This window comes from Xiphophorus maculatus, chromosome 13 (genome assembly GCF_002775205.1).
Source record: "Xiphophorus maculatus strain JP 163 A chromosome 13, X_maculatus-5.0-male, whole genome shotgun sequence".
Classification (NCBI taxonomy): domain Eukaryota; kingdom Metazoa; phylum Chordata; class Actinopteri; order Cyprinodontiformes; family Poeciliidae; genus Xiphophorus; species Xiphophorus maculatus.
In genome coordinates, this window is record NC_036455.1 from 13067910 (window position 1) to 13094678 (window position 26769).

Consider the following 26769-nt stretch of genomic DNA (forward strand, 5'->3'; position numbering starts at 1 on the left):
TCATATTTAAAGTTTATTATGAAACATATTTCGGTATGATTGAATTCAGCCAATGATCCGACTCTTAACAGCACTTATGCTAACTCAAAGACATTGAGACTCTCACACAGACTCGCTGTCAAACTTATTTCCATTTTGGGCCATATCAACATCATGAATGCTCTTAAAGGGCCGGTTGTCCCAGAATGTAGCGATAAAACGCATTAAAACTGTAAAATATCTGTCTCTGCATAGCATTGAGTAACTCTTAAATAATGTTGAACATCTTTTCACATTGATGTAATTTGGCAGTTGACAGATAAAATCTACATTAAACATAAAACTGTTTTAAGGCCCTCTTTATGTGTCTCTCTAGAGGCCAGAGGGCCATATAAAGAGCAATGGCGGGCCAGATTTGGCCCCTGGGCCTTGAGTTTGACACATGTTCTCTAACAGGTTAAATAATTTATGTTTCCTGCAAACAGACTCAACGTCTTTCCAATGTCTCTCCGCAGTCGTTGACCCCAGTCACAGCAGGTCACGCCGCGCTGTCCGGATCCTCTGTGTCCGCCCCGTCGGGCTCCGCTCTGTCCTCGTCCGGTTCCGGGGGCCGGGACCGGAAACCCGAAGGTTACCCGGACACCTCGGGTGGTGCGCTGCCGCAGCCGGTGGCCTGCCACCCCACGCCGACCGCCCTGCTGCCGCTCATACTGCCAGCTGAGTCGCCACACCCGGCGCCGCGCAAGCAGATCATCATGGGTCGCCCGGGCACAGGTAAGGCAGGCAGAGGGCGTGGCGGCCAGACGACACCTGTGGGTTTGACCTTTTGTTTTTGTCAGAGGCAGAAATCTGCTGAGCCACGTTTGGTTTTACTGCACTCCTCTCGGTTTCTTATCTCTCTGGGTTTACAGCCGTGTCATCAGAGTGCTTTGGCTATGACTCATGGATAGTTTACAGCTGCTTGTAGCGTAACATTTTAGAAAACGCTTTTGAGTTTTCAACTGAGAGGAAACATTATCCACTCCAGTCGGCTGCAAACTGCTGTCTTAGAAATGCTAAATTTTTTTCCGAGGGGAAAAAATTCCTGTTTTGTCCGGAGCTGTAGCTGTGAACTCAGGGGAAAGGAAAGTTTTTACATTCACGCCTTTTTGAAACACAGACTTGTAGCCAATTCTAAACTGGAGTCAATTTTATATCATTTACGCAAGTTTATTAAATGTACATTTCTAAAATTTGCTATCAGGAAACATTCGAGTGTGCCAAGTAGATAGGAAATGTCAGTGGTTCTGTTTGAGAGTCATAGTAGGAGTTAATTTGTAGGCTCTAACATTATTTAAATGTAACATGAAGAGTAAAAAACAAAATACACAAAAGACTGTTTTCGTCTATTTGACCAAAATTGAGCCAAAATTGAGAAGCTGTGTGTTGGAAAAACTAAGTACACCCTTGCCTCTACTACAGGACTTAATAGGAAGAACTGCATTGATTTACTGATTGTCTCCAGGTGTGATCACCATTCAACACATTTTTCATTTAACCACTTAAACTTACTTTATTTTGAATTAGAAATTCATAAAATTACAGCTCTGAGAATGTTGTTCTTTCAGTAAATTACCTTTTTTTGAGTCTGTATTCTCCAGGTGGCGATTAATCGATTACTAAATTAGTTGATGATTATTTCAGTAGTCGTCTGATAGTGATTAATCGTTTCTGAAAAAAACATTTATTTATCTTTTGTTAAATATCATCCAGATCTATCTCCTCAAACTGTTGATTTGTGGGTGTTTTAAGCATAAGTTTAAGGGTGTACTTACTTTCTTCCAATAGCTGCGCCTTTGTGTTTGCAGCTGCTTAGCTGTTTGTGTCCTGGGGTGAAACTGTACTGCATATCTGCGATCAGACGTTTGCATGAAAGAAAATGTGCTAGGAGGAGTACAGGTGCTTGGGTTCGTCGTGTTCTCTGTGCCTGTTTCCATGCCAACTTTGTGAATATGACAGCATGTGCAAGTGCTGGAAATGTAACGGTGATTTCTACCGTTTTCAAACGCCCCGACGTCGGAAATCCGGTCGCTTCACGGCTGATGCTGACATTTGAGGAGTTTGTAGAGGTGTAAAGTGAAATGACATCACTTTTAGTGTTTTAAATTTCACCTCCTGATGTTAAATAATCTCCTAACTTTAAAATGAAACCGCGTTTCCTCGCTGGGGTGTGAATATCAACAGCTTTTATAAATGAGTTGCTCTGGCAATGTCCCAAACCTGCTGCTGGCTGTGTGTAAAGTGTGACTCAGTGCGTGTAGTGCTTGTTTTTATCCTTTACACGCGTGTTTGTGAGAGATAAGAGGAACATCACTGAAACTTTTAAAAATCTGCAAGTCTTGATATGTCTGGTCATGTCCTCCACTCCTCTGTGAGACACAAACAGAGTCCGTCCCTGTTTTCAGACAATCAAACAGCCTCAGACGGAGCATTAAGGCCACTTGATGTGAATATGTTTCAGGGGGGTAATCGTATTGCCAGCGTGTTGTCATGGATACGCCGCTCTGCCGGTTCAGTAAATTGTCCGAGCTGACTACGGCCGTGCACTTTTCTTTTTCTGTCTGCTTGTCACGTCCTTTGCACTGCCGCACCTGCCTCTGTAGTGTAGTATTTTCTTTACCATGCATTTTTAAAAAAGAAAAAGGAAAAAGCGCCTAAAGGCTGCAGAGGCTCCAGGCAGCTCGCCTAAATATAACCCAGCGCCTCTGCAGCTGCATTGGCATCATAAGTTTCATTATTACTCTCAGATGTACATTGCTGCGAGAAAACGCAGCACACATTGAATAGATTAGCATGTAGTTGATGAACTCATTTATTTATTTAACTTAAACACATTGATTTCAGATTAACGACACACAGATTGATATTTCCTAGACGATAGGGCGATAAATCAATTTTAGCAAATAATCTTATTTTTGGTTTTTGAAGATTTAATTTTGGAAAATATGTTTTTTCCCAACAACGCACAATGACATATCAGGACAACTGTAGACAGAACAATGAAAAAGAGCAAGTTTATGTCAAAAGTCTCTGAAATTTTGATATTAATCTCAGAAATTTTCTAGAAAATATTTAAATTTTCTGAGCTTGAAAAGTTTAAAATTTGACAGAAAAAACAAAAATTTTGAGATGAACCTGGAGAACTTTATTCTTTTAAATTTATTAGTTGGAAAAGTCAAAGATTTGCTGGAAAAATACTCAAAAATGTTTGGATTAATCTCAGAAATTTTCAAGACTTTTTTTAATTTTCTGTTTCAAAAGTTGAAAATTTTAGACTCTGATATTTTTACAGTTTCAAAAGTCAAAAATATTCAACTTGAAACTAAGAAATGTACATGTTTTTTTTTAATAGAATTTTTTTTAAATTTCTGAGATTAATCTCAAAATTTTTTGTAGATGTGTGCTCTTCTTTTTTTTTTCTAGTGAAACTCCAGCATGCTTAGTCAGCTGCTAGAAAAGACAATTGTTTTGTTGTTGACTTACCATCAAGAAACCACTTGCTGCATCATTGTTGGTTGTGCAGGAGGCTCTACTTCTGCTTTTCAAAGCAAACATTCTCCAAAGTAGCTCAAAATACTCAGAATCTCATTATTCAAGAGTGATTTTGTGCAATAAATGTGATGATCATGTTTTATCTAACTTGTTCATCACATGTTCAGTTCTTCACCTTTAACACTACATAAATGTTATTTTCTGGGGAACTTTGTTATTCAGTAATGACCAAGATATTTGTGATGTTTATTTATGACTGAAGGGTGAAAGTAAAACTGGGACTGAAAGTGAGCTGCCAGCTCGATTTCTGACATCGAAGAGTCATGATTAGTCTGCAACATGTTACCATCACAATGTTAACATTTTTTTTAAATTCAGGAGCCATTATTTTGCAATAGATAAAACTAATAAAACACTTTCCACTTGAAAGCCAGACACTGGTGTCTAATGCCAAGAAATTCTCCACAAGAACAGAATTTGTTGTGTTTTGACTCTGTGGCAAGAACAAGAACAAATTGGGCCGTTAGATTTTAAATTCCTCAAGAACTCTAGCAGATTTTCTAGGATAGCAAGTATTAGCAAATATTAACTCTTTTCTGGTTTAAACTGTGTTTGTGAGTTTCAAGAAGTAAAATCACAGAATTTAAGGAGAACTAGTGTTATATTTTTGTACACAGTTGAAATACGAGGTGTTAGCAGTTCTTAGCTGTTAGCAGGTGCTAATGTGTGATACGTTACTAGTGTGAAAATGGTTTAACACCAAAGTGTTTCTGATGATTTCTGGAGAATTGGATTCATATTTTCTTCCTTGTTAGCAGCAGAAAATTGCCAGAGTGTGATCCGGTCTCACATATGAAAACTTTTGGTGTTGCTCCAAGGTTGAGCATATAAGAGGCGCCTGAAGATAATTATCTTTGCTGCAGCACATTAATAAGTGCTTACAAGTCTTCCAGGTAATTTCTGGTGACTATTTTTGTGTTTATTTCATCATACATTTAATATATGAAACCACAATATTAATAGACAAGCAAGTGGTAAACAGCATGCAAGCAGGGAGAGCATCAAGCACTAATCTATATTAAGCTCCTACATTTGCTTGCAGTGTATTCTCAGGAGAAATACCAACTCTGCTCACACTTGGGCTCATTTTCTGCATCATGTAGCCACAACTGTGGGAGGAAGCAGTAAAAAAGTGTTGATTTTGCACTTCCATTAGGTCACATTTTGACTCTCATGCACCTTCAGTGTAAATATTATATAGGATGGTGTTTTATATGCACAGCAGATAACACTGCAATCCTGTTGCACCTCTCATTGATGTTGGAAACTGTCTAAGAAGCATCTTCTTTAATTGGTATTAGATCCAATTAAAGATGAAGAGAAATGGCTTAACGTATTCTTGAAAACCATCTATAGCTAATTTAGTGCAATAAATTACATCCAGCATATAAAACTAAGAAATAACAAAACGTTGAAGTTAGATGATGAGGATGTTTGAAACGTGGTAACTGATAGAATACAATAGCTTAGAATAGAAATATTTTTATTGTCCTACAGGAGAAATATGGCAAGCAGTTGTGGCAAAGATTTTTTTTTTAAATTAAGAGACAAAATCCAAATGGGCACCTGTCTACTCATGTCTTATGTTGTTTTGCTCTTTGGACAGGCTTTGCTGAAATGAAAACTTCCCCCTGGGATTAATAAAGTATATTCATTCATTCATACAGAACATGAAATACTGTACAGTTATCAATAATATCATACTCTGATTTAAAGAAATATTCAACTGAGAAGCATATTTTTTTAAAAATGTACAAAATGTGCATAAATTAAAATAAAACTGCAGCAACAGCAGAGATCAGAGATAACAGAAATGTTATTTGAAATAATAAAAACTGTGCAACTACCAGTAGACATATTTTTCACATGATCTTTAGCTGCAGTTGCCTGCTCTGCTACAAATGATCAAATGTCATTTTTGCATTTTAGGTAATAAAATCTTTGCTTTCTCATTTCTAAAGGGTTTACCTTCTCTATCTATTAGATTTTTTTATGTATTTCTAATATTGTACAAAACAAGCTTCAGTGGCTAAATGAATAATCTGCGATTTCTTTTTTATTCAATTAATCGATTGACCATCAGAAGTTGTTCCTGTAACCCGGCCCTACTACTCCATCGTTCAATTCACAGATTGGATTATTTTAAATATAAAACATGTTTTCTGTCATTTCTAATTTTTTTTTTAGTAACAAAATTGATTAAAATTTGGTTTGGAATGAAAAAAATCTGAGATTGTGTTTTTTAAATTTAGAAGCAAAATTTGAGACAAACAGTCACAATAAGCAATAAATTAACTGATCGCATGATAATTGAAATTAGCTCAATAATTTGATCTGTCGTTCAAACAAAAATTGGGAGACAAAAGTCTTCAGTATAATGCTTTGGTTTCAACTAAATCTCTTTTTGAAGGATAATTTTGTGTACAGTTATAATTAATTGTATTTGTTGTTTATTTATTTTGGATATTTAAAATGTCTTTCAGTTCCAGTGTTAAATGTTCATTAGAAATGAAAGTTTATTTACCTTTGTGAACTTGCATTATTATGCCATTTCCATTATATTCCTAGAAGATAAGTTATCAAAATAACTTGTTATGAATTTGTTACAGTGACAGACCTGTAAGCAGCAGATTTGTGTATTTTGCCTGGTTGTGTTTACAAAAAACATGATATGAGCCAAGAAAAGTTCAGCCAGTTCGTGTCCATTTAACTCTAAAATATTAGACTCATTTTGTATCATAGCTGCCGATTGCCTCCAGCTTTCTGACTCAAGTGTGTTTGTTTATGTTGCGTAACAAAACAGTTATCAGTTCCTTGAGGTCTGCTGTAAAAAAATATAATAAAAAATTCAGAATCAGCTGCAGCGCTACGTCCAGGACGAGTCGATAATGTATTCTAGTTTACGAGTTGTTGTGGTGAAGCTGAGTTTGACCTCTGACCCACTCGTGTTCCCATGAGCTCTGACTCGTCAGCGGTGCTACCCCGCTTTAACAAACCCGCTTTATGTGTGTCAAACATTTGAATAAAGTGAACTTCCTCAGCTGAAGTTCCTCCTACAAAGAGTCGGGTTAAAACTAGCAGAAAGTTGCAAACAGAGCGGATTCAGTCGTAATAAGCATCAGAATCAGCATTTAAAACGGCAGCGTGTGTAACCAGCTGCGAAAATTATTCTGACGATTAATCAGAGAAAACAATTGGCACATTCTTCACGTTTTTCATTTAGCCACTTAAGCTTATTTTGTAAAATATTAGAAATGCATTAAAAGATGCTAATAAACAATTCAATTCCTTTTTTAAATAAGAAAATGCGCATAGGATTTCTATAGTGAATGCAACATCAGTACAGCATGTTTAATATTTTCTATATAATTTGAACCAGGTGAAGAACTGTCACTCGAAAAAGACAAAGAATGTTTTTTAATTATCTTAATGCAAAATGTATTTTTATTCAGCTTTAGCTTTATTACGGCTCTGAATATGTTGTTTTTTCAGCAGGTTACCTTGTTTTGCGTGTGTATACTTTAAGGTAACGATTAATTGAGTACTAAGTTACTTGACAATTATTTTAACAATCGATTAATCACGATTAATTGTTTGAGCCCTAACTGTATATGGAGCTCCATTTGGAATATTTTCCATATTGGAACCATTATTTCCATTTTAATACTTAATTAGCAGATTATTAATATAAAGTGAACCTTTTAGGGCTGCAGGATGGATGATTCTTTCAAACTTGTGTTTTAAAGTATTTCTCTGTGGGGAATAAAAATGTGTATTAGGTGTAGAGTAGGGGTGTCTAAACTTTTATCACATGGACTAATTCAGTCAAAAGTATTTGTGGGCCAAGAAAGTGAAAATAAAACTGAAATAAATCAAGTTGTGGTCTGCAAAAACTCTGTAAAAGGTCCACAAATGGACCACAGACCACACTTTGGACACCCATCATGTAGAGAATGTCTCATTTTCATAAATGATGGTTTTAAAGTGGTAAAAGTGTGAAGAATGAATAGTTTTTTTGTATGTTTGCATAATATTTTTCAGTCCAGATCAAAGGAAGTGCTGAAAAATAACAGGTTCCCTCATCAGAGCCGCTCACCACATGACCCCTCAACCCTCATTACCCTGAGGGCTGATATCTATATGTCTCTGAATATGTCCATTCATGGACTTCCTGCTCAGGGCCTTTCTACGAAAGTGTGTTTTTCAGTGGAACCTGCAGCCAGAAGGCAGAACATCATCTTTCCTCTGAAATCACAACCAACATCGTCACATTTCACCTTTTTTTTTTTTTACTTTGTTTTTTTCCACAGTTTGGACCAACGTGGAGCCTCGGTCGGTGCCAGTGTTCCCCTGGCATTCGCTCGTCCCGTTCCTGGACTCCAGCCAATCAGGAGCGGCCGGCCAGCCTGCTGATGGCCAGCAGCTTGTTAATCAGAGCAAAGGTAGCGACATGACCTTGACATGACGTCTTTTCTTAGGCGGAGGACCAACCGGTTCTCTGGACGATATGTGAGCCCAGATGATGGTTCACATCGTTTGAGTTAAATGGAAGCACAGCTGTGGATGTATGTTAAGGTTTTCATGACAAGCAAACGACTTCGTTGTGTGACATCATGAGGAAAATTAAATTAAATCATGCAAGATATCAGAGTTGGAGACCTAAACGGAGAACGACCGGAGCTGAAAGGCCATTCAGTTGAGAAGAATGCATTCTGTTTTTAAATGTTTAAATTAAATCATTTTAAACCTTTTATTTTGTAGAGCCTCGCTGCGGTGTGGCCCTGGTGAGCGAAGGGCGGGCGGGCCCCCCGGAGCCGGACAGGGGGTCGCCGTCTCGCCCTCCCCCAACCAATGACAATCCCCCAGCAGACAGGGGCGGGGCGGACAGCGAGACAGAGAGCGATACCGATGATCCGTGAGTACGCTGCAGGTTTTTTATTACACAGAAAGAAATATTGCTAAATGATTAGAGGAGTTCTACTTTGTAAAATTAACTTTTTGCACATTTAATAGTTCAGTTTAAACTGCTTCTAAAAACAGCCAAACCGCTTAAAAAAAAAAAAAAAAAACACCCAACAACTTATAGCTTTTTGGTCTCTGAAAATGAATCACATTTGATGGGCGGTGCACCGTTACCTAGCAACCCCAATGGCTGCTGGAAAAGACAAGTGTTTTGTTGTTGACTTACCGTCCAGAAACCACTTTCTGCATTCCTCTTGGTTGTGCAGCAGGCTCCACTTCTGCTTTTCAAAGCTGTATGATTGCATAGTTGCGCATCTGTTTGCGGCCATTTTCGCGTGCGAGTTTATTTGGATTTAAAGTGATGAGGCACTCTAAAATAAAATAAAATAGACAGAGCTAAAATCTCATTATCGAAGAATGATTTTGTGCAAAAAATTTTAATGAATATGTTTCTGTCCTGTGGGGCAAATAAGTGTCATTTTCACAGCAAAAACACAAAATCTTACCAAATATTTTGTTCTACTTTTTAGTACAAATATATTAGCTCACTTTAAATAAGACTAAACTAACTTACAAGTTTCATTTAGATAAAGGAGCTTGTTTTAAGTCAATTATTCCTTAATATTGATTTTAAAAATGTACTAGTTCCAGTAGGAGATTTTTACCAGACATTTTTACCATTTTACAAGTGAAATACTGGAACTAGCACTTTTATTTATCAATAATAAGAACTTCTTTACGTAAAACAAGCTCCTATTTCTTGTTGAAAGTTACCCGTAAGTTAGTTTTGTCTTATTTCAAGTGTAATAAGATATTTGGACTGGAAACTAGACCAAAACTATTTGGTAAGTTTGAATTGCTTTGAAAGACCGCAAATGGCCCATGGGCTGCACTTTGAACAACGCTGCCGAAGATTTATTAAGACCTGTTCAAGGAATCCTAATAGATTACCTTTAAACATCAGGATTCCTTTGTGTTGGGTTACGTTTTAATTAAATTTCAGCTGCTGGGTTGAGTGCACAGTTGAGCATATATTTCTTTCCTTGCGTGCCTGAATATTTCTCTCTGAAGTCAAGTAAAACCGTGATGTCTGGTAATATTTTCTCAGTTTCTGATCAAGCCCCTCGCACTCGTCGCTTCCTCTCTGCGACTCTGCATATGACTCACAGCAAAGTGGGGAGTAGCTGTGATTAGATGCAGCTTGTCATGTAGTTTGAGCCTTTTCAAACTCAAGGCCTCTGCCGACAGGTGCAGCAGAAGTCGAAAGGAAGCGGCGCTTTTGTCTGCGAGTGTTTGTGTTTGTGTGCGTCCGTCTGCTGGGAGTTGTACAGTTCTTTCTCCTTCAGGCTTCATGTCTGCATCTGGCTCGTTTCTCTTTCACAGTGACTCAGACGTGCTGTCTGGTTCGTAGTGCGGTTATGAATGTTTCAGGGTCACAGGGATCTCAGAGGCTGGGGGCGCCAAACAAATACAAAAGTCTTACACCTGATTTTTTTTCTTTTTCCTTCCTGTGCATCGCTTTGAAAGGGCGAGTGTCATTGATGAAAACAAAGTCGACACACTTATCGACCTCGGGGGCTTTCAGATTTGCTAGGGTTGCTGTTTTTGTTTAGCTGTTGAAGCAAAATGACAAACGGAAACGCCCCCATATGTGAAAACATGTACACAAAATAGAGATGACATTTAATCCTCAAGCAAACTGACTCGCTGATCTCTCTGTTGATTTTTCTAACTTTTGCTTTGTCATTTTTTCACCAAGAGAATCCAAACAAATTTCAAGTAGAAACAGAATTCAGGTTATAATGGTTTTAAAATTTTCGCTCCTCACCAAAAAATCTTACCAAGTGTTTTTGGTCTAGTTTTTAGTGCAGATACCTTAGTACACTTAAAATTAGACAAAACAAAGATACATACATATTTCTCGTAACTTTAGTAAGAGTTATGAGGTTGTCTTAATATTGATTTAAAAAGCATTAGTTCTACTGCAGAGATTTTTTTCCCACATAATACGTGAAATAATCTGCCACTGGAACCGGTACTTTTTAAAAATCAACATTAAAGAATTATTGACTCTTAAGCTCCTATTTCTTGCAGAAATTTTCTCATTAGTTTGTATTGTTTTATTTCAAGTGCACTAGATATTTGCTTTAGAAACCAAACCAAAATTACATTTGTGTTTTTGTAACTTTTGGGCTCAATTGAAGAAAACTGAAAAAATATTTAATCGATTCTCTGCAATAAAAACAAAAAAAAATGTCTGAGATACTTCAATTCCTCCAATATTAAGAAATAACATTTTAATTTTATGCAAATGGTTGGGACACCTCTAAATAAAATCATGTTTTTTATATATATATATATATATATAGATGTGTAGGCCCGGGGTCTTTCTACATGGAGTTTGCATGTTCTCCCTGTGCATGGTGGGTTCTCTCCGGGTACTCCAGCTTCCTCCCACAGTCCAAGAACATGACTGCCGGGTTAACTGGTCTCTCTAAATTCTCCCTAGGTGTGTGTGTGTGTGTGTGTGCCTGGTTGTGTGTCCTGTCTGTCTCTGTGTTGCCCTGCGACAGACTGGTGACCTGTCCAGGGTGACCCCGTCTCGTTAGCTGGAGATAGGAACCAGAATTATTAGCATAAAACCAGTTCCCATATCATGCTGAAAAATTACTTTTTAGTTACTTTTGTCTTATTTCTAGTGTGCTATGATATTTGTATTAAAAACTAGATCAAAAATACTTGGTAGGATTTTGTGTTTTGCAGTGAAATACAAAGCAAACTCATTTCCTTTCATTTAGCAAAGAAAATGTACAAAAACTATTTCAAATTCTGCATCTATGATCATATTCCCACAAAATAAAGAAAAATCTGATTACTGTTTTGTTTTTATAAAAATAGTTTATGCTTAGTTTATTCTTTACTTGGTTAAAAAAGTAACATTTTTGGTGATTTTGAGTTTTTAAACATTTTTGGTTTTTTGGCCCTGAGTACGTTTGAGCTGATAATTTTCTGAAACCATATTGATCTATATCCAGTACAGTTTAAATTCTTGTATGCGAGGTGCATTTCTGCTCGCTCAGGGTTTTTGATGACCCACCAGATACGTTTCTGGAGCATGACGCAGCATTACGGGCCGATATTTGCATGCAGCAAACGAACTCAGATCCCCCCATGTGCTTCACAGTGGGAGGTATCCGTGATGTAATCATGCTTTTATCTGTGTCAAGATGAATAAAAGCAGAACCTTTGAGGTAAAGATCTGAAACTTTCACCCTTAAGACTAGTCCAGTCCGCAGCGGCTGGGTCTCCTCTTTGATTTTCTCTTCTCAAATCTACAACAGACCGTCTGAGTTCTTGGATAAAAACTCAATCTGTTTCATCATTTATTTTCAAAAAGATGTGTTAAAACCCGGCTGAGAAACATTTGAAATAAAGTCATCTTCTGCAGAAAGGCAAAACGTGGGAGAAGTAGTGTTAAATAATTCAGAGCTAAAAGCAATTATATTATTAGATTTTTACAGAAGCTTCAGATAACATTAAACTTTAGGTTGTTTTGCAGTGTTTTATTAGATACTAATTGGTTCATTGGCACTTGTTCCTAAAATTTCCAGGTGTTGATACAGAAAACCCATCAATACACTGCAAAAAGTCAAATTTGAGATAAGATGGAATAAACTTGCAAGTAACTTTTTAGCAAGATAATGGAGCTTAGTTTAAGTCAATAACTGTTTAATATTTATAAGAAGATCTAGTTCCATTGGCAGATTATTTAACTTATAAGAAAAATGTGCTGCTGTCAGTAAATAAACTAGTACTATTGTCATCAATGTCAAATGATGGATTTTTTAAAAGTTAAAACAAGCTCCCATATCTTAGTCAGTTGTGTATTTGTTTTCTGTTTTTATTTGCACTAGAAACCGGCCCAAAACACGTTGGTAATATTTTGTGTTTTTGTGGTGTATTAATCTTCCTGAAAGTCCCTCAGTTTGAGGAATCTCCCCGATTTCCAGCTGGACTTTCAGTTTCCCTTTCCTTTGTGTTTTTTATGCAGGTTTTCCCCCGGTGTGGGGAACGACCCGTCTCCCTCCGCCGGACCCATGAAGAGACGCACGCAGTCGCTCAGCGCCCTGCCCAAAGACGGAGACAGGAAGGTGAGTCATCCGGGCTGACCTTCACTGACCTTTCTGGCATTAATACCACAGACTTCAATATGTTTTACTGGGATTTATTATTATTATGGGCTTCTTCAATCTAGAAATCAACATCTTTACAAGCCTCGGGTTTTTTGCAGCGTCCTTATCTAGTTTTCTTCTGGTATTTCCCAGATTTAGCTCCATTCATCTTCCCTTCATCTTCTCAACTATGGAGGACCAAAACTGATGAAAACAAGTGTTTTCATTTTAAAAAATCTATACATTTTGTTTAGCATTTTCTTTAAACATATTTTGACAAGAACTTTTTATATTTTGTTCTTGACGAAAACACTTGTAAAATGTAGAACAAAATCTATACATTTGTCATGATTTGTGGTTAGAGTTGGTGAGGCAGATGCTGTGGACCCAGGTTGAAATGAGGGAAGTGATGATTTAATGATGAATAACACAAATAACCCAAAAGTCCAGGCAGCACAGAATGAGCGGAAGGCTAAGGCTCAAAACTGGTAGCAATCAAAAACACACTGACAACAGACTTAACAGAAGACAAGACAGCAAGACAAGAACCCGACAAAGAACAAGGAACACGGTGGGTTTAAATACACAGGGAGACAATCAGGAGAAACAAGGGACAGCTGGGGTGGACAGGACAACACGGAGACTCAATTAACTGAAAACGACACAAACACCTAAATTAACACAGAGAAAAAACCAAAACCTTAAAATATTTCTGCTTTTATTTCTAATTATGTCGGTTTTCGACCTCCATACTCAACATAAAGCCCTTATTTTACCTTAATTAGTTTTATTTTATTGTCATATTTTGTAAACATCAGTTTTTAATTTGACATAAACTATTTTTAAAGGATTTTTTGAAGGCAAAACAACAATTTCTTTTGATTCCTAAAAGCACAAGAAAAAAAAAAAGTAAAACTTCCAAAACAGTGGATACTTTTTATGAGCACTGCAGGGTTTTTTAAGTAATTGTCTGCACTTGGGTTAAGCGCTAATGCACAGTATTTTTGGTCTAGTTTCTGGCAGAAATATCTTAGAATACTTGAATAAGACAAAACTAATTTATAGGTAACTTTTCTGCAAGATATAGGAGTTTGCTTTAAGTCAACATTTCCCCGATATTAATTAAAATCTACTGGTAGTAGTAGTGTTTTATTGACTTGAAACAAGCTACATTTTACTGAAAGTTATGTCTTATTTAAAGTGTACTAAGCTGTTTGCCGTAGAAACTACGGTAATCGCATGTTTTTCTGCCTCTGAAACCCACCCAGAGGGAGAAGGACTACATCCGCCGCCCCATGAACGCCTTCATGATCTTCAGTAAACGCCACCGAGCGCTGGTGCACCAGCGGCACCCCAACCAGGACAACCGGACTGTCAGCAAGATCCTGGGCGAGTGGTGGTACGCTCTGGGCCCCAACGAGAAGCAGAAGTACCACGACCTGGCCTTTCAGGTTACCATGGAAACCCTCACTGAACGGACTCATTTCAAACAGACAGGCTGCATAAAAATCTTTAATCATTACAGATTTGATTTTATCAATCAATTTTGAAGATTTTGTTTTTGGAAGATTTGGATTTTTTAGGGGAGATTTTTGTACCAAAGCTTTTGTTCCCACAGTTCAGAGAGACGCCAGCAAGCCCAGGGCGGCCATCTTGTTTGGCTAGCATGTTTTGACAGATTCTATTTATTTGGAATTTGATTTCAGGTCATCAGAAAGAATACTAGGGCCAGGCTACAACTTTTACATATTTTCATTATGAGAATACAGTTATAGTAATACGAGGATAAACTTGTACAACAATAATGTAATATTAACAGAATAAAATCATAATATTACCAGAATAAAGTCATAAGGTTAGGAAACCTAAGTCACAATTTTATAAAGACATGAAAATAAAATTAGGAAAGCTGATTATCTTGTATTGTTTTTACAGATAAGGTAAGGTAATGATTTAAATTTGAACACAATATTTTGGTAATATTAAAACTTTTTTCTCATATTATTTATTTTTACGACTGTATTCTTGTAATATTATGACTGTATAAGATAAAAAACAACTCTTGAATTTGAACCTGGCTCCAATTTTTAGTTGTACAATTGACCTGAATTCAAAATCCAAATAAAAGCTGCTTGTCAAACAAGATGGCCGCCCCCTTGATGTCACATCATGAAAAAATCCAGATTTTGCAAAAATCTTTAAATCTTAAACAAACTAAAATTTGATAAACTGATTAAACAATTTATTGTCCATATTTAGTAGAGACTGCAACATATTCTGTAAATAAAATCTGAGTCTTTGGAAGTAAAACTTTGACATTTCTACTGTTTTCCATTAGATTTTCTGCTTTACATTCTTTCTTCTCCTCCTGCAGGTGAAAGAGGCTCACTTCAAGGCCCACCCCGACTGGAAGTGGTGCAACAAAGACCGCAGGAAGTCTCTGTCTGAGGGCCGGGGGACGCCGAAGGAGCTGCGGGAGAGGAGCATGTCGGAGAGCATGGGTGAGTCTGCCAAAGTCTGCATTTTTCAAATCTCTGCAACATCCATCCATCCATCCATTTTCTGTTCACCCTTTGTCCCTAATGGGGTCGGGAGGGTTGCTGGTGCCTCTCCAGCTACGTTCCGGGCAAGAGGCGGGGTCACCCTGGACAGGTCGCCAGTCTGTCGCAGGGCTTTCTGCAACATATTCATTTAATTTCTTTACCGTTTCAACAGCTGGTTTATTTTGGTACCAAGTTAGATTTTAAGATCAAAAACAATTGAAAACTGATTTAATTGTTCTCCAATTTTACCTCTTAAAAGAAATTTCTGAACATTAGATATTTTAAAATGAAATCCAAAACCCATAATCTAATTTATTTGCAATAAGAAGAAAAACTCACGTTTCCAACATCATGAATAAATAAAAAACAATCTAAAATGTATGTGAAGTTTTATTCATCTTGTCCCTGATGAGGCTTTCTTCTCTTCCCCCCAGATGCGCTCTCAGAGTCCCAGGTGCTGGAGGGAAAAGGTGGAGGTCCGGGCTGGCCGGGGGCATCGGAGCGTCGAGGGAGGGGTTCTGGGGGCCAACACCCCCGTCCCCGAGCCTTTTCCCAAAGTGCCGTTCACACCCTGGAGCAGAGGGAGAGGCAGCGGGAGCTGGAGAAGGTATGAGGTCGTTAATCTGAGCCTCCCAGGCAGAAAAATAACTCAAGAGACAAAAAATAACAAAGAAACTATCTTATCAAAATGCTTTGATGGGACCTTTTCATGATTTTTAACTAGAATCTCGTAGCAAAACCATCTAACAACACAAAGACAGATGTCTTTAGGTGGTAGTTTTCAACAAAGAAACCCAATTTCTCATTAATTTGTCCTTAAAGGATAAATTATACAATGTTCCTTTATACACAAAATATTCTTTAGATAGTGAGATTTTAGTCTCAGTGGCCTTCTGTCTCTTTAAATCCTGATAAGCTGCTGCTGGCCACGCCCCCAGCCCGATGTTTACAATCAAACGTAAAAATGACTGCAAACAGATGCGCAATTATACAACAATAACACATTTTGCTGGACAATAAATTGTCCCAGAAGTTACTGTGATAAACAATAATGTTGTTTTGAGACCATTGTCCGGTAATATAATGGTAATAATGCAAGAACACATTCTCAAAGACTTTAAATTCTAACAAATATTTAACAATGAAGCTGGAAGACATTTTAAATATCCAACAAACAAACAAAAAAAACCAGAAACAACAAATATAATGAATTATGAAGTCCCGGTAAACAAAATGGTCACATTCAGCAGTAAAGCTAACTGACCAAATGTGCTGGAGTTCCACTTGGGTTGCCAGGTAACGGGCGAAACGCCACTGTGGTTGCTAGGTAACTATTTAGTGCCAAAAAATGGTTGGGTGACTTTCTGAAGCACTTTTTAGAAAGCAGTTAAGACCCAAATGGAAGCACAAAATCATAAATTTTGCATTAAAAAGCCCCCTTTTAAAAATATTCTACAGAAGGAGGAAAAAGGAGGAAGTTTCTGTTAGGCCTGTCACTACAACATTTTTCTGGATGACAAATTGTCCAGAAATTATTTAGATAAAATAATAGATAATATTGTCATTTTGAGACCATTTTCAACTAGTACAGCAACAATAATGGCATATTAAAGAAAATACGCCCACTCAGTGATGAAACACTCAACACTGCAACTGGAAAACATTGTAAAGGTGACTTATTATGCTTCCCACTGATCTACGAGTTATACAAAACATGTTTAGTACTTTTCCCCCACAAAATCATTCTTAGAAAATGTTATAATGAGCATAGTGAATTATGAAGTCTCTGTAAACAAAATTGTTCTTCAGAAAAAAGGCTAGTTGAGACCAAAATACGAGACTGAAGACTTTTGTTATTCAGTTTTTAGTAGAAAGAGAGAAAAGAGAAGAACTATAAATCATGCAAATGGCAATTGAGATCATTTTAATTTATCATGCGATTAATTAATATATTGCTTAATGCGACAGGCCTATTATTTAGGTTTTTGTTTAGATTGCACAGTTCTGCGGATGAATGAACTTGCAAAGCTTGTGTGAATAAAAGCACAGACTTCTTCAGAATCGTTTGATTGAATTCTACGAATCAAAAAGACACGGAATGGACTCTCCCCTGCATGTTGTGTCGCAGGCAGAACCCACTGAAAGTTCTGTGGGAGTGCAAGGCTTTGGCTTCTCAAGCTTTCGCCTCTGCTGCTGCTGCATCGCTTCAAATCGCAGGGGAGCAGCGCATGCATGCACGCACACCGGCTGGCCGGCCGGCTTCTCTGTTTCAGGACGCGCGTTTGAAAGCTTGTGGCATGCATTCGATTTCTCCTGTTGTTTGGTTGCGTGTTTGTCAGCAAAAGTGCAAAAACTACTACGTGGGATGTTGTGAAACTTCTGCTCGTCTTGTAACTGCGACAAAAAAAGGTGTGAATATGAGACGCCAGTCTTGGCATTTCATTTGGGTCTTTATTTCCATTTCTGTGTTGATGTAAGATCTTAATGCCTACTTTTAATCTGAAACGGAGAGTTTGATACCCAGCTGAAAGCAGAAGCTTGCATGAACTGAATAAAATTAAACACTTTTCACTTATGCAATTCTTCCTGTTTTAGGTGATTTTCTCAATGATTTTTTTATTTGTTTTGCAAAAGCAGAACTTTACATACATTTCCTTGTCATCTGGTCTGCTTCAACATTTTCACACAATGTTCTTTCCTCAAGATGCTATCTATTTTGCGTAAAACACCCCGAAACACGATGCTGCCTCTTCCGTGTTCACAGTTCAGAAAGTATTCTCAGGCTGGGAAGCTTCCCTTTTCTTCCTGGTGGTCAAAAACAACCGGACACAGGAAATGTCTCCAAAAAGAAAGGTCTTTGAAAATTGTAATCTGAATTTTTTGTATTCAGTGGTTGTAAATCCAGACCTGCACCATTATGGTGTACAAAACATTTTAAACAAAACATAAAACATTGAAAAGGAGTCAAACCTTACCCAAAGCTACAGAGAGAAAAGCTCAAATATTTGACTGTTTATGATGCATTCAGAGTAATGGCTTCTTCCTTGCTGCATGGCAGTTCAGTCCAGACTGATACAGGACACCTCACAGTAAATAATAATACTGTTCATTATGGCCAAATATTAAACTCTTAGTTTCACCAGACCTCATTTGAGAGAGTAATTTGTTCTTTGAAATCATGAGACTGAAGTCATAACATTACAAAAATTAAAGTTGTATGTGAAAAAAGTTGAAATAATGTGTATAAAGTTGTCAAAACAAGAAAATAAATCCATCATAATGTGAGAACAAAGTCACAATAATGTGAGAATAGTCATAATATAAAAATAAAGTCATACGTGAAGAAAGTCGTCATAACATGAAAATAGTTGTCGTAACGCGAGAAATAGGTCAACATAAAGTCTTAATATTATGAGAAGAAAATCGTCATAATACAAAATAAAGTTGTAACATGAAAATAAAGAATAAAGTCATACTAGTATGACAATAAAGTTGTAATAATATAATAAACTTGTAATAATGTGAAAATAAATGATCTTGTGGTGTTATACTTTGGTATCTATTTTACAAATAAGGAAATATTTCATCATTAACTTCATCAAATTTCAGCAGCAGGATTTTGAAACGATTGTGAAAACAACTGAGTCTGGAAAATGAACTACACCGGATTCCTGAGACCTTCATAACTATCAAATTTTCTTTTTCTCATAAAAACAACTGTTTTCTCCTAATTTTATAACTTTCATCCGTTAGTACCGCGTCTTTATTTTGATAACATTATAAATGGGGTAAAAATACATTCTTGTAATTGAATTTAAAAAAATTTCCATGTCATCCAGTATTGTGTTTGCAAAATTTGGCTGAATATTCAAAAAAATAATTCTGTATTTTTATAATTTTTCTGTTCTTCCTGTTCTGCCAGGAGGACGGAACCGGCTTGTTTCGAAGCCGACCGCCGCCTCAGTACCACAGCTGCGCCAACGAGGATGTGACCAGCGATGAGGAGCGCATGGTCATCTGCGAGGAGGAAGGAGACGACGACGTGATGGGTGAGTTATCTGAGCTGAGTGAGCAGAGAGGCTTCTTCATCACCGCAAAGTGATAGTTTCACTTCTCATGATGGTCAGGAAACTCGGCCTTCTGAGTCAGAACGATTGTGTCAGCGCTGACAGAAAGAAAAAAAAAAAAGCCCCAGCAGACCTGTCATCTCGTGAGTGCCGACGATTAACTCCTGCAGCTAAAATAAGACCAGAGATTACAGTTTGGTCATGGTGATACTAGCAGTTTGGAGGCAGGAAGTCACTGCAAAACCAGCTCTGTTTTCATGTTTTATTCTCCAACAACAAAATGAATATCAAGAAGCCATTATTAGAAATGCATTTTTAAAAAAAACCTACTTACATTTTACAGTTACTTTGACAAAAACGGCACTCAAACGTTAAACTGGTGAAGTAAAATATTTAAAATTGAAGAGTCTTACCAAAACCATGATTGAAAAAATCAGCAACTGTTCCTGCTTATCAATCTGGGAAGGATGATATGGCCATTTCCAAACTATTTTCAGAAAGAAAAGTTGTAGTCCTTCAATTTCAGAGTGATGTCAGCACAGCCAGGGCGGCCATCTTGTTCTTTTAGCAGCTTTTTATTTGGACTTTGAATTCAGATCAACTCTATAACAAAACATGAAAATCAGGCTAAGATTTTATTTTTCTTTTACATAAATAAAGTCATAAAGTTATAAGAATACAGTTGCATGAGAATAAAATCAAAATAATACGAGAATAAAAATTTAATATTACCACAATAATAGTGTAATATTAGAAGAATAAAGTAGTTATTTTATGAGAAGTTAATCTCCTCATTTTAAGACGTTCTGGTAAAATTGTGTCTTTATTCTTCTGATACTATGACTTTATTTTTGTATTTAAATAAAAGTACTCATAGTCAAGCCCTAACACTCCCTTCATACAACTAACAGGAGGGACAATTGAAACAAAAGCCACTTTTTGAAAACATTTAGTCATTTTTAGAAAATAAAGGTAGAAAAATAATGCATTAAAAATCGGATCTGGTACACAAAAATAGAGATTTTATTTTTATGCTATTCCGCCAACAATTCACTTTCTTTCTGCATTTTGATTCAGATTTATTTTCGTGTGTTGGTAAAGATTATATATTTATGTTTACTCATGTCATAACATGTACAAGTTTGTGTTGAGAGTCTGCTTTGCCGTAACGTTAATAGCGTCTCACATTTCGGCCCTCAGAGGATTCGTGCCCTGAAGGCTCCATTGACCTCAAGTGCAAGGAGAGAGTGACAGACAGCGACGAGGACGAACCGGACGGACAGGTTGGTGGAGGACTACTCATCCTCATGCTGGATATTTAGGTCTATACAGACATAAAATGTAAATATAGGGCATTAAATCAAATTTAAACCTGCAGCAAAAGTGAAACTCTAACAGAAGGAAGCATGTGGAAAAGTAAAAGCAGGAATGTTGCAACTGTATGAACCAGAATCAGCTTCATTGTGAGCAAAAATAAAGAATTTATCTATTGTTTTATGCAACATTAGATATAAGTGTATAAACAGTTGAAATTACTAACACCCAAGAACAAATAGATAGACACATTATAACTTTAATTTAAAAAATCCTACACTGTGCTGGAGGATCCATCAGCAAAGCAAGGCAAGCATAAAAAAGCTCCAAAAATGTACAAATATTAATGTTTCTAATTTAACAGATAAAATGGCATTACAAAATGTGGAAATGTTGTCAGGGATTTGGTTAATAATGTTGTTGTTGAATATCAAAGCCAGATTTTTGTATGTTTGTAGATGGATCCTAAAGCCTAAAACTGGACAGGAAACACATGCAGCTCATCAGAAACTATCATTACTGTAAATCTGTTCATACAGCGTACAGATTTCATGATATTCACTTTTTCTACTCTTTATCTTTTTTATTCCTCTTTCTATTATTTCCACTTACACTTTTTCTATTATTCCTACTTACCCAGGGCATTCTGGGTAAATTCAACCAAAACAAACGTGCTAATTTAGCGCTAGCAGCAGAAATGGCTTATCGCATTTTTTTTTACCAATGACAATCAACCAAAACCTGATGCCACTACTTTTTTGTTTACATTTTGCAAAAAAGGAAGTTGCGCTCAGTGTCTTCTTCATAGTTTTTGATTCTTGGCGCAGCGCCCCCACAGGCGAGTAGGGGAACAGTAGCAACTGAAAATGTAACAAATGTTGCAGCTTTAGTCGCTATATGAACCAAATGTACTGGACGATAAGATGAAAAACTTCCTTTCTTCTTCTGTTTTTCCTCCAGCAGGACGTCCAGCCGGAGAATCGCTCCTCCCCCTCCGTGTCCGACTCCTCCGCTAAGGGCGAGGCCGGAGGTCCTGGCGACGGCGAGGACAGGAACAGGAAGCGGGGCGCAGAGGCAGCGGAGCAGGAAGAGGGCGGTACCAGGAAGAAGGAAGTGTCCGGAGGCGGGTCGGGCGTCTCGGTCGGTCCGCTCCACCAGGGCCAGGTTCTGGGCGGGGTCCGGGCGGCCCCCCCGGCGGTTCGCCTGGCCGCCAGCACTCCCATCGCTATCGCCAGCAAACCGGTGGATGGCGGCGCCGCCCTCAGCTCACTCTCGCAGGAGAAGAAGACCAACGTCCTGATTGGAGGAGGCGGCACTCAGCTCGCTGCGGGGGGTGGGTATCTATCTTCATCATCATCATCCTTACTGACTTACGCCCCTCGGACACCAACGAGTGAGGTAACTCATCTCTTCTCCGTTTCCCTTTCCTCAGTCCAAACTCAGGCATCGGTGTTGCCAAGCAAGATGTTGGTTCCCATGGCAACAGTGAGGACAGGGTCCACGCCTCCTCAGCCCTCCATCTCCCTGGTGGCTCCGCCTCTTCCTGTGCAGAATGGCCCCGCGACGGGAAACAAGGTGAGCGTGATTTCATCGTCTTTATGAGACCAGAAGCAAACAAAATGGCCGCACGATTCAACTGAAAAACAGGCAAATCTGTTTGTGGGAAAATGTATTAAAAGATTTTAAATAAAATAAATAGATGCTTTCATATTTAGCTTGCTTCCTGCAGCTCCTTCACTTTTGCCAACAGCTTGTTTTAATCCTGCTGTTCCTTTAATATTGCAGAAATGCTGTGGGTTACCTTTTATGGCAGGCCATTTTATCATACAATCAGCTTTGTCTGACTATCTGGAAATTTGTTTTGACTAGAAACATCTACATCTTGGCTGCTGTGAATTGTGAAATTACCATTCAGGATAGTCAACACTCATTTTCAGATATCTAGAATGAAATTATAAAACCAATTCTATGTTAAAAGTGCCAAATAATCTGCCAAGATTATGGCAGATTATTTGGTTTCAAAGTATCTGCAATTTAATTTGCATTAGTCAAATACCTCCTATCTAAATGTACATTTAAATTGTTTAATTGGAATTATGATTACTTAGAACAAAAAGTGACATATCTCAAATTTACTTAATGACTAATCCTAATTTATTTGTTGATATCTGAAAGATACATTTCACAAAATCAGTAATTTATTCTCATGAATTAAAGCCTCCGTATAACTGAATGGTAAATCTGACTTATACAAGTCAAAATGTAATTAGAGATATTTTAATTAAACCAAAATGTGTTGCATCCAAATTTATGTTAAAACTTCCTGCCATACACTTTCTTTGAGATGCAACATTTATGCCAATGTGACATTAATATTTGTTTTATTTACTATATTTCATTAATATTTGTTTTATTTACTATATTTTCTTCACATTTTTGTTTCTTTGTTTCTCCTTTCAGATCATCCAGCTCACCTCCATGCCCGTGGTGCAGACCAACGTCCATCCGAGCCCTGGGAGCCCCTTCCCCGTATCCATGGCGACAGTGATGGCTCCCGGAGCCACCCCGCCTCAGCCCGTCCTCCTGACCTCCCCGCCCACCAGGTCGCTAAAGCAACATGTCAAAGCTGAAACATTAAAATGTAGCTTAAACATAAACACCTGCATATAGTGATTTTGTTTTTTACAGCTATGCTAACTGAAGTCACTATATAGTGGTAAAATATACAGATTTACTTGTCTTGTCTTTACTTGACTTGTCTTAATTTCTCCTAATTTAATTTTAATACAAGATTCAGTTGAATTAAAAAATGCCAATAAGCTGCTGCTAAGATTGTGTTGGGGTAGCACTTTAGCATTAGCTTCTGTTAAGTACCAGGTTGGTGTAGCGTTGTAGCATTAGCTTCTGTTATATAAGGTGCTGGTATAGCGCCGTTTCATTACTTTCCATTAAACACAGTGTTGGTGTGGCGCTTTAGCATTAGCTTCTGGTTCAGCATTATAGGGTTAGCTTTTCCTAAGTACCCAGAATCTACACAGAGTCTTAATATTCAAGAATAATTTTTAGCATTTATTGTAGTAAACATATTTTGAACTCATATACTTATCCTAACTTGTTATGGTTCTGGAAAATCTTACAAATGTATCTTTGAAATGCTTGAAAGGCACTTGAATTTGACCTTGTGGTAGAAGTTGTTTTTATGTTTTAGTTAGTTTACTGAACACCAGTGGGAAAAGGAGCCAAATAAAAACTGCTATAAAAACCTTTAGAATCCCTGAGAGTAATAGAAGAATTAAACAATGTTCATATTGAATTCAAATGGTAGATCCTAACGCGGTTTGTCTCCCTCAGAATCACCTACGTCCAGTCCAGCCCAGGCGTTACCACGGCGACGCCCCAGCAGGGCGCCCAGCCTCCCGGTCCGGCGTATCTCTCGTCACACCTGGCCACTCTGGGGTTCGCCGCCATCGCCCCGGCCGGACAGACCCTGGTTCAGCCTCTGCTGGCTCAGACTCCGGCCCTCGGCGCTCAGTCGCAGACGCCGCCGGGTCAGACCGCCGCAGGCCGTCAGGTACAGACAACCTAACTTTTCCTAACTTACTAACATTTAGCGCACCAAGCTCGGATAAATTCCAAAACGCTAACATATAAGGTTGTTTATATTCACGCTCTTATTTTGAAGTGGCTGAAGACGTTTACGCAGCAATTCTATTTCTCCTCCTCCAGTTCTATCACCCTTTTATCTCAATTATATTATTTAGAATAAAAAACATACAGGCACAAAATAAAACCCAGACAGCAGAGAAGAGATAAGCATAAATACAATATCTAAGGACATTATAGAACATTCAGAATGTCAAAATTAAGTTGATACTTGAGGATTGTTGTCATTCAAGGTCAGATATAATTTGAGTTGAAGTTGGTGCTTTTAGCATTAGCTTTTTTTAACTACCAGGTTGCTACAGTGCTTTAGCATTAGTTTCTGTTAAATACCGTTTTGGTGTAGCACTTTAGTGTCTAAAATTGGTACTTTAGAGTCAGGGGAAACTGCTTTGTAGTTAGCGGAGTCCACTACTGGAAGCTCATTTAAAAACTGTAGATCTGCTGTTTTTTATTTGCTTGTAAAGCAAAGCACTGCTCAGTTCTATGTAGATATTAGCTAAAGGTACGAAGAGCCTCTGTGACTCCTGACACAGGCAGCATCACAGAGGCAATTTTTGTGTGCTATCCACTCATAAACCCAACCATGACCTCCAGTATGTATTTCAGCAACCTTAAACCTGCTTTATATGGCCTTTCAGGTACTAACTGCCATCTACCCTGCACAAACCGTTGCCCTGGCGACCGGTGTGGTCCCGTTGGCAGCCGCTGTGCCGCCTGCCGTGGCTTCTCCAGCCCAGGACGCGATGAACCCGGCTTCTCCGTCGACCAAAGCGGTGCAGGGTTCAGCGGTGGCGGCGGCCTTTCAGCTGGGGACCGGAATGAAGGTGGAGGTGAAACAGGAGAGCCAGCTGGACTCTGAGACCGAAGGCTCATCGGGCTGCAACCCAAGCTGCTCGATGGGCAGCTGTGAAAACGGAGGCGCAACAGGTAAACGTCCACAAGTTTATGATCTGCAAACTTTACAATCAAAAACAGAAAAGTGCCAGGATTTATCCATCAGGATTTGGGTTTTACTTGGGATGCACCAGTACACTGTTTTCACTTCTGCAGAGTTTTTTAATAACTAGTTACATGTACTTGAGTAACTTTTTTTGAAAAAAATTACTTTTAGGAGTATTTTTACTACAATGTTCTTTTTTACTTTTACTTTAGTAATTTTATTATGAAGTATTTTTACTCTTCTTAATTTTCCACCCACTGAATGAGAAACAAACATGTTTTTCTATCCAAAAATTCACCAGACACACACACACACCTGCACATTTTGTTAAACTTTTATATTGAGACAAACTGATTTAGAAAAAAATTCTTTCATCTGATTTTGTTATTTTTTGTTACTGATATGAATTATTGTCATTTTAGACCTTAAAATACAAAAAATGCAAAAATAAACAACAAACATTGTTTCAAATGGTTCCCAAAGTGCAAAAAGGAAATCAAAATATTCTGTAAAATTAATAATAACGTAATATCATGGTGTCACTCAGTTATAGGATTAGACTGAATAGGTTGCAAGACCTCAAATGTGCAAAAACTCACACCATATTCCTGAAAAACAGTAAAATATGAAAAGGTCTGTGTGAAAAACAAAGTTTTACTTTCAAATCAGCATTCAGGTTGTTGTTTGGAACATATAAAAGTCATGGATGGACTCTTTTAATAATTAATTAGTTGAATATTGGGATTCTAATTCCATTTTTTTCTGAAAAACACAACCTCTAGGAGCAATATTTTGTGTCTTTGGGTCTCTTGGATATGAGCACTATGTGTCCTTTCTGCTGAAAACTTGTTTGCTTTAAGAAATATGATACAATGCAGATATGAAACAGAAACTCTGATGTGGAAAGCAGATTTTGGCTCAAAGGCTGCAAGGTTGTTGGGAAATTTCAGCATTTACAAACCAAAACAGAATAAAAGTTGGTTCTTTGTTTCTGTGTCAGCGATTCATTTGATTTGTTTTGTTTTTCCAGTGAAAAAAGAAGAAGACATCAGCCTGAGCATTAAGGAAGAAAATATGTGTGATGAAATTGAGAGGGAGCGACAAAGTGAGGCAGATGAAGAGCGAGATGGAGTGATGAAGGAGAGCAGGAAGGAAGCCAAAGAAACGGACAGAGACGACCGCAACGCAACAAATAACAGCAAAGAGGTAAAAACAGATTCAGCAAATTCTGTCATAACAAACATTATGAACGTCTTTATGTTTTCAAACCTGAATATTTTATTTACTGTATGCTAGCTCAGCATTCATGATAGTTATTTCAGTTAAATGAAATTAAGTTTCCTCCGCAGTTAAAGTGAATTTATTTCTTTAAGTTAAAAGATATAAATAATGTTGCAACTTTTCATAGGAATAAAAAAGTAAATGAATAAAATGCAACTCAGTTTCAGGGAAAAAAATAAACAGGTGGAGCAAAGATGTAAAATAGATTCATGAGAAAATGTAGTGAAAACGCTTCAAATCCAAATATGGCATCAGTA

The 26769-nt window shown here is 37.7% G+C and overlaps 1 protein-coding gene across 4 annotated transcripts in view; it reads left to right on the forward strand.

The window, feature by feature from the left end:
- The window catches only part of LOC102221650 (protein capicua homolog), a 40763-nt gene that overhangs the window by 9507 nt on the left and 4487 nt on the right, over positions 1-26769 (forward strand). For 3 of the 4 annotated variants that reach the window (XM_014470176.2, XM_023344814.1, XM_023344813.1), the window contains exons 3-17: positions 495-753; positions 7881-8012; positions 8332-8485; positions 12584-12683; positions 13973-14155; positions 15079-15205; positions 15682-15854; positions 19170-19296; positions 20515-20597; positions 21589-21961; positions 22061-22203; positions 23089-23231; positions 23980-24199; positions 24930-25218; positions 26262-26437. In XM_014470176.2, coding sequence (XP_014325662.1) covers positions 495-753; positions 7881-8012; positions 8332-8485; positions 12584-12683; positions 13973-14155; positions 15079-15205; positions 15682-15854; positions 19170-19296; positions 20515-20597; positions 21589-21961; positions 22061-22203; positions 23089-23231; positions 23980-24199; positions 24930-25218; positions 26262-26437 — 2682 coding nt within the window. The remainder of the gene's footprint in view (positions 1-494; positions 754-7880; positions 8013-8331; positions 8486-12583; positions 12684-13972; positions 14156-15078; positions 15206-15681; positions 15855-19169; positions 19297-20514; positions 20598-21588; positions 21962-22060; positions 22204-23088; positions 23232-23979; positions 24200-24929; positions 25219-26261; positions 26438-26769) is intronic. The other variant, XM_023344815.1, reaches the window with a different exon arrangement.